This window comes from Dicentrarchus labrax, unplaced genomic scaffold, assembly GCF_905237075.1.
Source record: "Dicentrarchus labrax unplaced genomic scaffold, dlabrax2021, whole genome shotgun sequence".
NCBI classification, from domain to species: domain Eukaryota; kingdom Metazoa; phylum Chordata; class Actinopteri; family Moronidae; genus Dicentrarchus; species Dicentrarchus labrax.
In genome coordinates this window covers 12,778,093-12,792,466 of record NW_026136713.1, presented here as the reverse complement: position 1 = coordinate 12,792,466, position 14,374 = coordinate 12,778,093, and the positions used below count along the sequence as shown (strand labels likewise).

The 14,374-nt window shown below is 39.9% G+C and overlaps 2 protein-coding genes across 8 annotated transcripts in view; one reads left to right on the top strand and one right to left on the bottom strand.

Annotated features, from left to right (window-relative positions):
- Positions 1 to 10,441, bottom strand: part of atrx (ATRX chromatin remodeler) — a 29,683-nt gene extending 19,242 nt beyond the window's left edge. Inside the window, exons 1-19 of one of the 6 annotated variants that reach the window (XM_051419145.1) lie at positions 10,239 to 10,441; positions 8,762 to 8,886; positions 8,603 to 8,652; positions 8,369 to 8,490; positions 8,192 to 8,272; positions 7,981 to 8,090; positions 7,789 to 7,856; positions 6,066 to 6,798; positions 4,640 to 6,029; positions 4,222 to 4,294; positions 3,521 to 3,678; positions 3,264 to 3,428; positions 3,036 to 3,150; positions 2,831 to 2,930; positions 2,368 to 2,544; positions 1,302 to 1,443; positions 1,066 to 1,175; positions 486 to 632; positions 191 to 368 (exon numbers count right to left, since the gene is read on the bottom strand). In XM_051419145.1, the coding sequence (XP_051275105.1) occupies positions 191 to 368; positions 486 to 632; positions 1,066 to 1,175; positions 1,302 to 1,443; positions 2,368 to 2,544; positions 2,831 to 2,930; positions 3,036 to 3,150; positions 3,264 to 3,428; positions 3,521 to 3,678; positions 4,222 to 4,294; positions 4,640 to 6,029; positions 6,066 to 6,798; positions 7,789 to 7,856; positions 7,981 to 8,090; positions 8,192 to 8,272; positions 8,369 to 8,490; positions 8,603 to 8,652; positions 8,762 to 8,818 (3,976 nt within the window). In that variant the 5' untranslated portion in view covers positions 8,819 to 8,886; positions 10,239 to 10,441. Of the gene's footprint in view, positions 1 to 190; positions 369 to 485; positions 633 to 1,065; positions 1,176 to 1,301; positions 1,444 to 2,367; positions 2,545 to 2,830; positions 2,931 to 3,035; positions 3,151 to 3,263; positions 3,429 to 3,520; positions 3,679 to 4,221; positions 4,295 to 4,639; positions 6,799 to 7,788; positions 7,857 to 7,980; positions 8,091 to 8,191; positions 8,273 to 8,368; positions 8,491 to 8,602; positions 8,653 to 8,761; positions 8,887 to 10,238 lie in introns of all 6 variants that reach the window. The other 5 variants (XM_051419147.1, XM_051419144.1, XM_051419142.1 and 2 more) reach the window with 5 other exon arrangements.
- A 2,629-nt stretch (positions 10,442 to 13,070) lies between these two features.
- LOC127374814 (uncharacterized) lies at positions 13,071 to 14,297 on the top strand. 2 transcript variants are annotated; one of them, XM_051420420.1, is made up of 4 exons: positions 13,071 to 13,341; positions 13,437 to 13,484; positions 13,626 to 13,718; positions 13,908 to 14,297. In XM_051420420.1, the coding sequence occupies exons 1-4, from the start codon at positions 13,144 to 13,146 to the stop codon at positions 14,010 to 14,012; spliced, it is 444 nt and encodes a 147-aa protein (XP_051276380.1). In that variant the 5' UTR covers positions 13,071 to 13,143; the 3' UTR covers positions 14,013 to 14,297. The 2 variants fall into 2 exon arrangements, with proteins under 2 accessions (XP_051276380.1, XP_051276379.1); XM_051420419.1 differs by having other exon boundaries at positions 13,074 to 13,341; positions 13,905 to 14,297.
- The last annotated feature ends 77 nt before the right edge of the window (positions 14,298 to 14,374 follow it).

Sequence of the window (14,374 nt, the reverse complement as noted above, 5' to 3'; positions counted from 1 at the left end):
CTCATCACATCTGTCCTCATGTAATCTTGGACTGATTAAAAGTTGCATTAATAGAAACAACAAAAGTGAAAGTGTCCCACATCAGAACTATTTTTTCAGCTCACACATTAAAAAGGAGTTCATATTTCTTAATCTAATTTACTTACTAACGTGCAGTTTAAGCACATATAGGCATTACAGAGCACTGTACCTGGATCTACCAGTGTCTTCTGAAAGGTCTCTTTGAGCTTCTTGCTCTTGATGTTCCTGCCCTGCGTTAGGTTTCGGTACATCTCGTAACCGATGATCATAACACCCCCCATCTCTTGCCATCGCTGGAGGGCGTATGCTCGCTCCTGTGGCCTCTTTACTGTTGCCAGCTCAGTCACCTGGTAAACAAGATCCAAAAAAGAAGCCATAAATCAGGAGTGATAAACACACACAACAAAAAAAACAGCAACACTGAAGTAGGAACAACTTGAAATGTTACAAAGGCAACTCCATACCTCTAAACTCTCATCATCCTTCATTCCATATTGCCACTTCTCAAACTCATTGAGCCAATTAAGGACCGTGTTCAGGGGACAAACTACCAATGCTGTGGAGAAATCAAGCTTCTCACAAAGCAGCAAAGTGTGAAGGAATGTCACCACCTACAGGGCAAAAACAGAACTACAGTTAAACATAGCACACAGGTCTGCAGACACGGATTCACACATGAGGGTATAACAGGCACAAGTTGGCAGTTTACATACATAATTCTCACAGTTCACAAATTTGTGACACCTCAAAATGTTGCATTAAGCTTAAATTGCCAGTTTGCACAAAATTTGCAGTACCTGAGAGTAAACACAGTCAGTAACTCTAGCATTAGTAGTAAATACTTTCACTTACTAAGAAGTATTTTAGTGTTTAGTAATTGTTATTTAATTTTAAACTTAATTTAAATTTAAATAAGAAATCCAGGTACATACTGTAGACATAGATATACATCACAGTGTTCTTATTTTTCCCACATATACAGCTCATTTCCCTCACACATTGCAGAGCTTTAGTGTCATACTCATGCTGCTCTCTCCTCCATACCTGCAGAGTTTTTCCCAGGCCCATACAGTGGGCGAGGATGCAGCCGGAGCCAGAAGACTTTTCAATCTTTTTCACAGATTCACAGCAGCAGTCCCACATGAACTGAACTCCTGAAAACAAAAAAAAAAAACCAAAACACAGAGTTGACATGAGTTCAGAGCATTTTTAGTGTTTCACATACATGATATTGCTGTTGAACTGCTGATTTTGTGTGAATGAATTCACTTTGTCCTTACCGTCAACCTGATGAGGTTTGAGCTTTGTGACAAGGTTCCTGTGCACCTGCACCAACGGCTCCTTGGTCTCTTCATCCTCATCCAGCACCAGCTTAGTGGTGATGGGGCACGTCACCTGGGAAGACTCCTTCACCACAATAACCTGAAGAAGGATCAGAGGCAGAGAGAAAGAAAGGAGTTACACAAAAACTGTAATAACTGTAATTCAGTATTGTGTGTCATAATGGCCAGATTTCATCTGACTATTTATTAGGGATGCACGGTTATCATTGGCCTATAATGGGAAAATATATAATAATGTATTATTGTGATAATTAAGGTATAGCCAATAAATTATCGTGGATTATCATTTATTTTGAATTCTTACGCAAAATGTTTCATAGACTTTATGTTCTATGAAAGCCAAAGTATGTTTGTTAAGTTACTGATGTACTTTACAAGAAAAGTTAAATAAATTAACATTCGACAAGAGTCAAAGCTTTATGTTTGTTTTTGTTGGGTTAACAATAGTGATGTCAGTTAGATTTGATCAGATTAGAGCTGTGGAATATTTAATCATCAGTCTTTGCTCTCTACATCTTAGCCTCTTACCACCAGGCGTGTAAAAACTACAGATTATAAATTTATTTTTAAAAGTGAAATTATTGGTTATCTTATCGTTATGGACCACAAGAAACAGGTAATTATTTGTTATCTTATTGGCTGAAAAATAAATATCGTACATCCCTACAATAGACTCTGATCAGATTTATAGCAGTTTAACCACTTTAAGCACACAGTGGACAATGACAGAAACAGCAGGCTGTGCTGTTATCAGTCTAGCTAACTCACAGGAGTTATAGCTTATCCACTTGCATCCTTTATTTGGTTTACAGGATTTAACACTGCTCAGCCAGTCATTACCTCCTCTAACAACTGATCCAATTTTGTGATTTTCTCCGCAGTATTGAATGAGGTCTTAACCATTTTACTAGGCATGCAATATTCAGGAGACCACCCAACACTAGTGTCGAGGATGTAACAGCTCAGGGCTCCGAACACATCACACAGTTCATTTTCATTTTACCTCTCGCAGTTTCTCCCTGAGTGCCTCTCTTTCAGCAATACGTTTCCTCCTCTCCTCCTCTTCTTTCAGAGCATCTCTCGTCTCTGTCCGCAGCTTGTCGTCCTTCAGGATTTTGCGGATCTTTTTGCGTCCTTTGCGCTCCTCATCATCTAGGTCGTCATCACCTTCCTCTCCGCTCTGTGGAAATGAACATTAAAGTTCAGCCCTCTGATCTTCAGCCCTTAGGAAAAAAACCTCACTGCCTATGATCAGTAGCCAAGCAACCCTATGATTAATTTGTGCCCTCAATAATCCTCACAACATACTCCAGGGGTAAGTTCAAATAACATTTTATGTGCCATGCATGACTTGACTAGGAAACGTTATGTGGGTCCATTTCCTCCACCTGGCAAATTCTGCCAAGCAAAAAAATAAATTGTGGGACAGTTGGAGACTACGACCAAGTGCTCTGCATTTTAAATACCTTCTCATTGCTGGAAGAGGACTCCTGAACTTTAATCCTGCGTCGCTTTTTCTTCTGCTTGTAACTTCTCTGTTTCTCGTCGTCCTTCTTCTTAGCAGATCTACAGACAAATCAGAATTCACATAAGCAAGAGCAGCAGGAGATCAATGCAGATCCAGTGGCAGTAATAAATCACTGTGGTTAACTGGCTGTTCTCGCTGCTCACCTGGTCTTTCGGCGCTTCCCTTCATTCTCTGATTCACTGATCTCCTCGCTTATTCCCGACTCTTCGCTGGAATCTGACTTCTCAAAGTCTGAGTCTTCAGAGTCATCGCTGCCTACTGACAGGCAGTCAAATAAACAAAAGTCACTTGCCAGTCTCACAGAGATCAGAATATTTGCACCCATATTTTTAGACATGACAAACAGGGCAAGTGAAAAAATCATAATGAACCTTGCTGCCGTGTCTTCTTCTTGCCCCCTTTGTTCTTGTCTTTATCGGCAGCTTTCTCATCTCCTGATTCGCCCTCACTCAGCGAGAGTTTATGACGAAGCAATTTGTGGCGTCTGCTACGCTTCTTCACGTCGACATCAGAACTTGAGTCTTCTGAATCTTCTTCTTCAAAGAGAGAAGCAAATGGTTTCAGACGATACACAATAAAAGAGGCTTGTTTGAAAAACGTATTAATATATTCAGTAAATTAATGCTACCTTGCTGCTCTTCTTCTTCTTCTTCTTCATCCTCATCCTCTTTTTTAACTTTCTTGGATGACTTTTCGTCCTTATCAGCTCCTTCATTATCAGTGGAGCTCTCTGCTCCAGAAGAATAGTTGGATTTTATTTGGGCGAGAAGCATTTTTTTTGCAATCCTTCAGGACGAAAGAAAGACAAAACAGGAGGGAGGATACTTTAATCAAATGTGTTTCTTAGTGAATGATGAGAAAAAAACAAACTCAGAGGAATGTTTAAATTCAAGAACAGACTCACATTTTAAACAATTGATCTATTGATTAGTCCTTGGAGCTTGTGAATTGATAACTGATAGAAACCAGGAGACGCTATAGAAATACTGTGATGCTATGACATTGCTATGGGCAATATTGGGTGAAAATACAGATTCACTAGGATAAACCAGAGAGAAATGCTGCCCTAAGGACACATATGAAAGTATTTAAAATAAAACTTCCTTTAGCAAGGACAAGACAGTGAGCGGCAGCACTGTGCTCTATGCCAAAGCCCATTATATCAGGTGAAACTGCTCTACCTGAGAAATTCTTCAGTGTTCTCTAAATATTAGCACACAGTTAAAAACGGCTTTCATCGATGAACAAGAATAATGTAAATATAACTCTTCGTCAATTGTCTTTATCTGCAGTCAAGAACAGCTTTGCAATTTGGTGTTTTCTAAGTACCTGTTTTCAGGATCATCGTCGTCGTCATCTTCACAAACCCGAGAATCTTTCTCTTTATCATCCACTTCGTCTCCTACACAACAAAACAGCACACGTTGTTGTTAATGGAAGAGCATGTTGTTTCTTTAAAAAGGAGCAATTTGACATTGTGGGAAATTCAGTTGTTTGCTTTTGCCAAGAGTTTTTGTACAGTTTAAACACAGAATGTTTAAAAGGGGTGCTGGCAAGTTGACATTGTGGCCTTTGGACAGAGCCAGGCCAGCTTTATGTGAAGCTAAGCTAACGGACTAATCTTCTTATCTAGCTCTTGGCAAGAAAGCAAATGAGTGTAGTTCCCAAAATGTTGAACTTTGTCTAATTACAGTGTTTCCAAAATGGCTTTTACATCCACGAGTTATAGTATTCTAGACCAAATTACCTGAGGACTGATGGAAAGGTCCACCACCTCCCACAACGTTATCTTCCACAATGGGTTTCATCTTTTGTGCGTCGCTGTCGTCCCCGGAGTCACCTTCAGCCAGCTGCTCCTCCTCATTCTCACTGGAGGACGAATGTAGCTTAGAGGCCGATTTGGAGCTTCTTCCCTTCCGCTTCTTTTCATAAGACCGTTTACGCCCGGCTGCCTTGCTCTCAGCTGAGTCTTCCTCCTTTGCTCCATCTTGTTTCTTCACACGACTAGATCTCCTCTTTGCTGGGCTCACTTTATGCTTTTTCTCTTTCTCCTGGTCAGAGTCAGAGTTGGACGAGTCTGAACCATTCTGCTTCTTCTTCTTGGGAGTCTTTTTACTTTTCTTCTCCATGTCTGAATCAGAGCTTTCAGACTTTCTTTTGCGTTTGGATGCTTTGTCTGAATCCTGTGTGGATGTGTTGTTCAGTTTGAATACACGCTTTTTACCACTTGTGCTTTCCTCTTCCTCATCTGTGCTGTGGCCTGCTGCAGCTTTCTCTAGTAGTATGTTAGGAACTTCATCCGAGTCAGAATCTATTGTCTTTTTCTCTGATGCCCCCATCTGCTTCCCATCTTTTTTTTTAGTGTTACTGGATTTCTTGGAGGATTTAGCCTTGCTCTTACTATCTTCCTCTGACTCTGAATCAGAGGACTCTTCCTTGTCCTTATTCTCAGCCTGCTTTCTCAGGGGAGTGGTCTTTACTCTACTAGAGCGACGACTGGGTGGTGGGCTGTTTGTCCCATCTACTGTATCAGTAGCATCATCTATCTCCTGCTCACATTCTTCTTCTTTAGACTTTTTCTGTGTCTCTTCCTCTTTTTCTTCTTCTTTTTCTCTGTTTTTCGACCTGGAGGATCTTGAACCACATGTTGTCACAACTGGCACAGGAGTCAGTTTGACTATTAGGTTCTTTACCTTAGGCTGGGGGCGTTGAGCCTCTGTTGCGTTTCCATTTGACTTTGTATTTTCAGTGTCTTTTTCAGTGTCTGTGACCAAATCTTTGTCAGTCTGTGAGAGCATGGTGGAATCCGCAAGACTCTCCACCATCTGAAAAAGCTCTTCGGGAACCGAAGGAGGCACAGACATAATATCGTGATCTAGGGACATTTCACCAGCTGACACTAGCTCGTCATCACAGACTTCAGTTTTAATTGTATTTTTGGTTACCTCAGTTTGGTTGTCTTTCATTTCAGTATCATTCGACACTTGATCTTGATCATTGTCCATGTCCTGCTCGTTATTCTGCTCCTCGTCCAGCTCCTCTGCTGCGTCAGCATCATCAACAGCCTCGGCCTCATCAGCTGCCTCGGCCTCATCAGCTGCCTCGGCCTCATCAGCTGCCTCGGCCTCATCAGCTGCCTCGGCCTCATCAGCTGCTTCGGCCTCATCAACTGCTTCGGCCTCATCAACTGCTTCGGCCTCATCAACTGCTTCAGCCTCATCAACTGCTTCAGCCTCATCAACTGCGTCCCCTACATTATCCATGTGGTCATTTTCTACAGGGGCCACAACATCAGTGCTCTTTCTCACAATATGTTGCCCTTCGTTACCATTCTGCAACTCCATGTTTCTGAACTCAGGCCCCAAAGCCGCTTCCAAAGCACTGTGGGCTTTTTTCAAATCGGCAAGCACAGCCTTGAAGGCTTTCAAATGCCGATACCTGATGGACTTATCTTCCTGCTCCTCTGCTGCCTGCTGGATGAACTGGATGAACGTATTGTTCAGACCCGTTGTGGTTTCAACAAGCTTTTTTGCTTTCTTTATAAGTTCTTTGGGTACCTGCAGTTTTTTGTAGGAGAATGTCATGGTCCCTGAGCCTTCAATGTGTTCTTTTCCATTGACAACTGCTTTGTGCTCTTTGACTGGTTTGTTCTTGTGTCTCCTGCTTTCACGTTCCTCTGTTTTATCTGTTTTTCGTAGCTTGAGTTCTTGTTTTTCCATGATCCTGTGGCATTTGGAGACCAGATCTTGGAGGGGCTCTGACCTACAGACATAGCAATGCCACTTTGAGTTCTCATCAGTAATGACAGACAGCTCCTTTCTGCCTAGGTTGCGCAAGATGCACTTCTTGCAGAAGGCGTTGTTGCAGTAGTCACAGCAGATTAGCTTGCCACCTTCAGCACACCACCTGCGGAGGAAAAGTTCAGAGTTTTAGGGCGTAAAGTGAAAGTGTCCTTTGAAATTTTTTGCATTTTGATAAGTTAATATGTTTAAAAGTAAAAAGCTATCGAGGATTGATTTTAAAGAAATTAAGATCAATGTAAAAAGGAACAGAAACACTTTTTCTACTATTTCATTAAATGTTGCTCTCAAAGGGGCATTAAAATCATTAGCTGCCTACACGTTTATACACTTTGAACACAACAATGTGTGTGAATGCCATGTCATACAAACATCAAAGTAATGTCATGTTCTTTCAAGACGCCCAGACAAAAGGAATGGGAACTGAGAACTTGTTCCTTATTGTCCGATCCATCAGAATCGTTTATAAATTCATTTTATTGATGCCACCCTTTTAAAGTATTATTTTTTTTGGCCTTTTATGCCTTTATTTGACAGATAGACAGAAAAGGGGGGCAGAGAGAGAGGGGATGACATGCAGCAAAGGGCCGCAGGTCGGATTCAAACCTGGGCCGCTGTGTATATGGGTCGCTAGCTCGATCGACTGAGCTAACCGGGCGCCCGATGCCACCCTTTTTATTGACTGCAAAAACAATGACGTCGACCTAGGGCATCTACACTGCTGGGATGTTGCAGGCTTAGCATATTTTCTTACTTAACTTAGAAACCCTGAATGAAAAGGTTAAACAGTGGAGCTTTTGCACACCTGAGTCATATGAATGCCTGTTTTTCCCCACTCTGTCCGCAGTGACGCAAATAAGTTGCGTACGCCCCCTTTGTTCCCCACACACAGAAAATTGACCAAGAATCAATAAAGACTCTGACTAATAAGCAGAATCAGTAATGGCACTGGTATCGATAAAACCATATCAATTCCCATCACTACCAACCAAGCCTATAATGTTAGCGCTCACATCTTATTACTTCTATTGTGCATCGTGTTGTCGCTTTAGTTTTAACAAATGAACTACGATCTTTCGATGGTAAAATATCGTACCTGCACTGCTCATCCATCCCATCAGAGTCTCTGTTGATGTCATCACTTGTGTAATACTTGTAGCATGACTAGAGAAAGAGGAAGCAATGTGATTACTAATAGGTTAAGAATGGAAGGACTGGAAAATGCAGCAGTGGAACTTGACAGTAATGGCAATGAATATGTGTGAAATATATATTTTAACTTTCCTACCTTGCAAATGAGTACTTTGAGCACCGGATGTTCATATACGGAGTTGCGCTGAAACTGGTTTACTTGTTTTCCGCAGGCAGTGCAGCTTATCTTCTTCTGCAGAGTATCATCTGTGATAAAAATTAAAGTAACTTTTATCTCACTCACTAAATGATTTATAACTTTTCAGGCTACCCAGTTAAATCACATTAAAAACATCATATCAAATCACCCGTATGTTTCTGTTTGAAATCCACTCTGAGCTTCATGGCGCCTTTACTTTCATTCCCAGCTGGCCTCATCACTAAAGTGCCTGATCAGAGGAAATAACAAAAAATAAACATATAAAAAAAGGATCAGCATCAACAATACATTTATCTGGATCAACAAGTACCGCCACACTTCGTACCTTTAGATACGCTGCTTGTGTTGTTGTCTGAAGGACTGTCAGACGTGGCACCTTCATTTTCACTCTTCGAGGAGGCGTCGGATTCATTCAGGCCAGTGTGCTTAACTACAGCAGCGGACTTCCTAAAAATGAATTGGCACATAGTGTTCACTACTTTAAGCTGCAACTCTTGAGAACACGCAACTGCAAACAAAACAATTCACAGCCACAATAGAAAATAAAATTGCTCCTCACCTCCTGTTGCGAGAAGAGGAGGGCTTCATAGTTTCAGTTGAGCTACCAGGCTGATGGAAAAAAAATAGTTAAATATCTGCCTTTTGGATTAGTTTCTTTTTAATTATTAATGTAACAGACAAAAAAACACATTGGCTGCTAAGGAGGCTGCATACTTACCTCCTCTGCCTTTTCTGCCATTTGTTCTAGGTTTGATTCAGAAGAGGGCAGACTCATTTTACCTGGAGAGACATTTGAAGATTTGTTTCCCGATGAACATACTGGTGAATTAAGGTGTCGAGTCTCTAAAAAGAAATAGCATATCTAGATGTATTTACTGTATATAAGTAGTAAACATTACAATTACACTTTTTTCTGCATTTCCATAGATTGTGTTTACATTTCTACTGTTTGTGTGTTACATTTATATTTAAACAGACATTTGAGGCAGCAAAACTGTAAAAGAAAATGTAAATAAATGTAAAATAATAATATTATAATATAACAATTTTCACTAAACAAGACAAATGCATTAACAAAAACATAGCAAACGGTATGTAAACATGTGATATATTCATATAACAACACGTCCTAACACCGGTTAGTAACTCATAATGATTATTATTTGGGGGTGGGGGAGTAAGTGTTGTCTCCAGACAGTCAATGTCAAAGGTTGCAGACAATGTTTGGGTTCCTATTATTACTCTACAGTTAATAAACAACAGTGGTGTGATTGTGTTATCGTATCAAATCGTTGCCTGCAGACTCTTAAATGCATGCATCGGGACGCACATCAGGTGCCGCTGTTTATTTTGCCGTTTTGCGTCATCACAATGTGCAGATATGATCGCTGGGAGCTTGTGTTGTGCTATCGCTCAGTCCTTCCAGCAGCAAGCAGGCCTTTACAAATGTGTCCAAAACCCCCGTGTGTCAGTCGAAGAAAGAGAAAGAGAAAAAAAATAAAAGATCCCACTCGCCCAACAAGCAGCCTGCATAATGTGCCGCTTCTTTCTCCCCAACGCAGCCGCTTTCTATGTTTTGACAACACAGGAAACTCCTGACTATCTGAGGGAGGAGGAGGAGGAGGGGGGGGTGCCAAGTTCAGGCTTGCTAACCCACTAGCTTGTGTAAAGACTCCTCTCTCTCTCTCTTTTTTTTTTTTTTCCACTGCCCCCACGTTGCCCTGGCAACATTGCAATCTCGGCGGCGCATGCAAGGTCCAATGCATGGGCATGCACCGAAAAAATGCATCCGTGGGCCTTCCTTCCCTTTCTGACGCTACCGGGGCGAGAACCGGAGCGCTAGCTGCAGCCTGACACTGCCTTGTAGCATCCAGAGTAGCACTGCACCGTTTACCGTCCAGCTACAACACAAAACAGACCCGCCGCATATTTACTAGGCAACGGCGTTTCTTGAACATCCGTGACTTTGATAAACATCCCGGAACACGCCGGTGCGCATCCGAATCTGCGTGTGTGCGAACTTAAATGTTGCCGGCTGCGCAGCTAACGGCTAACAACGCTAGCCTAGCCTAGCATGCTAACTAGCGACAGGCACTCATGGCGCTCGCTCGCCGCTAGCCTGAAAACGGTAGCACAGTTAATCAACGCAGAACAGACTCGTCTAAACAAAACAGGCTACACGGGGAGTTTCGTACCTGCTTTTCGCCGTCGTCATTTCTCGACAGACAGAGACACGGTTCGTTTGCGGTACGGGTGGCCCGGCTCAGTCCAAATAGCAGATTTTCGATGGTACGAGGGCGAGAATAAGCCACAGAATACCGAAACAACTCCGGTCAGGGGAGACAAAGCAATGGGACCATCTTGCTGTGGACGCAGTAAAATGGCGCATCTAGCCTAAATCCAGCGAGCCTTCCTATTGGCTGAGCGCTCTCCCGCGCTGACTGGTCCAGGCGCTACGAGGCTCACCGGAGTTTATTGATTCGTTTAGCCGAAGAGAGGAACCTCTTTCTGGGGGGAAGTGAAACGCTGCTGGCTCTATTTCCATTTCATTCATTTGCTGATACAGTGAGGGGCGCGATGTTTTGTTTCTACATCCGTGCTCCGGTTGTCAACATGATGTAGATAGATAGATATAAATATAGATAGATAGATATAAATATAGATAGATAGAAAGAAAGAAGGAAAGATAGACAGATAGATAGATAGATAGATAGATAGATAGATAGATAGATAGATAGATATAAATATAGATAGAAAGAAAGAAAGAAAGATAGATAGATAGAAAGAAAGAAAGAAAGAAAGATAGATAGATATAAATATAGATAGATTGATATAAATATAGATAGATAGAAAGAAAGAAAGATATAAATATAGATAGATAGATAGATAGATAGATAGATAGATAGATAGATATAAATATAGATAGATAGATATAAATATAGATAGATAGATAGATAGATAGATAGATAGATAGATAGATAGATAGATAGATAGATAGATTCTGAGTTATAAGTAAAAGTCCTGCATTCAAAATCCTGACAACATTAAAAGTAAAAGTAGGCTACTCATAATGCTGAAAATGTATAAATAAATAAATATATATATATCCGTGTTGGGTAGTAACTATCATAGTAGTAATATATAATATAAGATTATAATATATTAATATATTATATTGTATTTTATTATATTCCTCACAGTGGTCTTCATCATCACCATCACTGTTTACATTTATGATGTCTTATTTATTCTCCTGTACAGCACTTTGGTCAACTTTGGTTGTTTTTAAAGTGCTTAACAAATAAAGTTGGATTGGATATATTATATATATTATATCAGTGTTGGGTAGTAACTGATGATATAGTAGTAATATATAATATAATATTATAATATATTAATATAATATATATATAAAAGTGTTGGGTAGTAACTGATGATATAGTAGTAATATATAATATAATCTATTAATATAATTTAATCAGACCAGATTACATAAAAAAAAAAGTGTAAGTATATATTTTAGTAACATTTTGATCTGATGAAATTTTTTGAAAGATTATGAAACTTTTTTTCATGATGACACTCTGGGGTTAATGAAGCAGATGTTGGTCATGGTAAATGGGTATTATATGTTATTCCACTGCGAAATGTGTCACACACCAAACCCACACATCCTCTGATTGGTCAACAGACTCCACCCGGGGAATTGTGCGATTACGAGTGAAGGGCTAAGAACAACTCTGGTTTTCAACCATTTACAATAAGTTTTCAACACAGAAAAATGTATATATAGATGCATCAGTGAGTATGCATTTACGGTTAGCTGGTTGAGGGTTAGTTCTTTTGCAGATGGTTAGTGGGGGTCCAGTGAATCCCAGTTCCGGGGTTGGGCCTCCTCCAAAGGGTCACATGATACAGTATATTTGGCATTTTGAAAGACGATTAATGGGGAAAAGGAACTAACAAGTCACAGAAATGGTCTCCAACCAAACTGCTGTTTTTGTGAGCCAAAAATGTTGGAACCACTGGTTGTATTTCATAAACAAATGTGCTTTTTATGAAAGAAATCTCTCCCAAATTTTAACATTACAACTTTCTAATTACACATAATTAAAAGAACATGATCATCTGTAGCATCTCTGCCCATCCTGCGCCTCATAAAATAAACTGGTGTGAGTATTATGACCCCTATAGGTTATACATTTTACCTGAAGATGGAGCTCTTCTTCAAAGGTTACCAGTTAGTTAGATAGTAGATGTAAAATGTGGAGATGCAACGTGTTGCAGAGCATGCAAAGATACAAGCTTAAACCTCCATCGGATAAAACAGTTACTCTCTTCTGCTTGTTAATATTAAAACTTAGTTACTGACTCCTCCTATGACCAGCTGGTCTGACAGTCAACCAAATTCTTTTATTTTTGTTATTTTGAGTAATATTTAAGTTAAACTACTGTTTCCAGTATCAATAGCAACAGAAGTCTTCTGTATTTGAAGAATGATGAGCGAACTTACATCAGCTGATGTGGGGTCTTAAAATGAAAATGAAGCTCAGTAGGACTTTTTTTCAGTTTTTCAGTCAGTCACATTTTCCTCTTTCTGATGTGTGGGATAAAGCTTAAACCTGACTCAAAATATTTCCCATGTGCCTACTCAGAGCAGTCATTTTGACTTGTCATGACAGAAAAAGCACAGGTGTTACTAATAATATATTTACATTAATTATGGCTGCACGCTGGCTCACTGTCACACACTTTAATGGAACCGGGTCATCAAGTTGCTTTTCTGCTGCAAGAAGTCAAGTAAAGAAGTTTTTTTACACATTAAATGTCAAATTAAGGTGATTGCTTGAAAAAACTTTGCTGATAAGGGTGAGGTAATTCTTAAGTAACAGATAACCTTACAATTTACACACCTAGTGGAAGAACTGATAGCAAAAGATACCCATCATCACCTACTCCTTATTTGGTGTCTTCCTCCTCTGACGTCGGTATTTCGTGGTCAAAGACATGACAATATAAGCAACGGTAGTAAGAGTGTGTAGAGTATTCAGCTTTTTATGCTCAACCTGACAGTGCTGGCTCACGGTCTCTTTCAACAACATGAAAAACTTCAGTATTCAGAGTTTCTCAGTGATGATGATGATTGTGGTGGTTTATGCAGCATCACTCTCACAACATCAAAGCAAAAGAGTTAGGCAGAAACGAAGTCATGATGGATGTACTAACGCCAGTGCTAACAATCTCAGACACCTAATTCATGAAGACGCAAATCTGATGTTACACAATATGACAGAAGAGGTAAGAGAACTACAAAACCATATGTGGTTGGTTTGTTTGTTTGTTTGTTTGTTTGTTTGTTTGATTATACTGACGTTCTTATCTTGTCATTGAAGGAAAACAGCGAAATGATTCCATGGATAACTGGATTAAAAACATGTGTGGTACGTTTGAAAGATTTTATAATTATTGTGATTATTGTATTCAGTGGTGTTTCGTGTAATGTCCACACTGTGGAAGTTTTGCTGGTTTCCTCTAGACTAACTCAGTCCTAACTGTTATTAATTGTTCCTTTGTTGTTACAGAAAGAGTTCTCCTGTCTCGCTGAGAAGGCTCTGAACCAAAGCAAAAACCACAAATTAAAAAGACTCACCCATCACTTGCATCAGTACAACAAGGTAAAGAGGATTTCAATGTTCAATATGCTTTTTAGTCTGAAAACAAACTAACATTTATAAACAAAATTTGAAATGGCATCAGTTCTAATGAATATGATCTTTAATGTCACACGTGTTCTGTATTCAGTAGATTCAATAGATCTTCGTGCAATTAAAATTAAAATTGTCAAAATAATTTTGTTTCAGAAGCTCAATGAGACAGACTGTCACCTGAAGGAGCACCCCAAATGTACTGTGCACAGAGTTCTTGAGGACATCAAGACATGTATTGTCAAGTGTCCTGGGAAAAACTGAGCAATCACCCCACAAATTATTACGAGTGATCACGTGTTATTTAAGTAAATTATTCTATTTATCGTGTGCCCAGTTGGCTCAGTGGGTAGAGCTGGCAACCCACGTACCGAGGCTGAGTCCTTGCTGCAGTAGCCCAGGGTTTGAATCTGACTGGCGGGCCTTTGTTATGTGACTTTACTTTAAAAAAAATTATTCTATTTATTGTAAAATGCTCTATTTATTTTCTTACAAATGTTATTTTTGCATTTTATTTGTATTCAAACACCAATAAATTATGTGACAGTGGTTTTTCATGACAGTCTCTTATTTTCCACACCAGTTTATAATGATTCAGGTGTCTGTGCAGTCAGTAACAGCTGTTT

Coding starts and splice junctions, on each gene's coding strand:
- LOC127374814 (XM_051420419.1), top strand. CDS start 13,144: ATGAAAAACTTCAGTATTCAGAGTTTCTCAGTGATGATGATGATTGTG. Junction 13,485..13,625: donor CTGGATTAAAAACATGTGTG/GTACGTTTGAAA, acceptor TTGTTGTTACAG/AAAGAGTTCTCCTGTCTCGC. Junction 13,719..13,904: donor ACTTGCATCAGTACAACAAG/GTAAAGAGGATT, acceptor ATTTTGTTTCAG/AAGCTCAATGAGACAGACTG.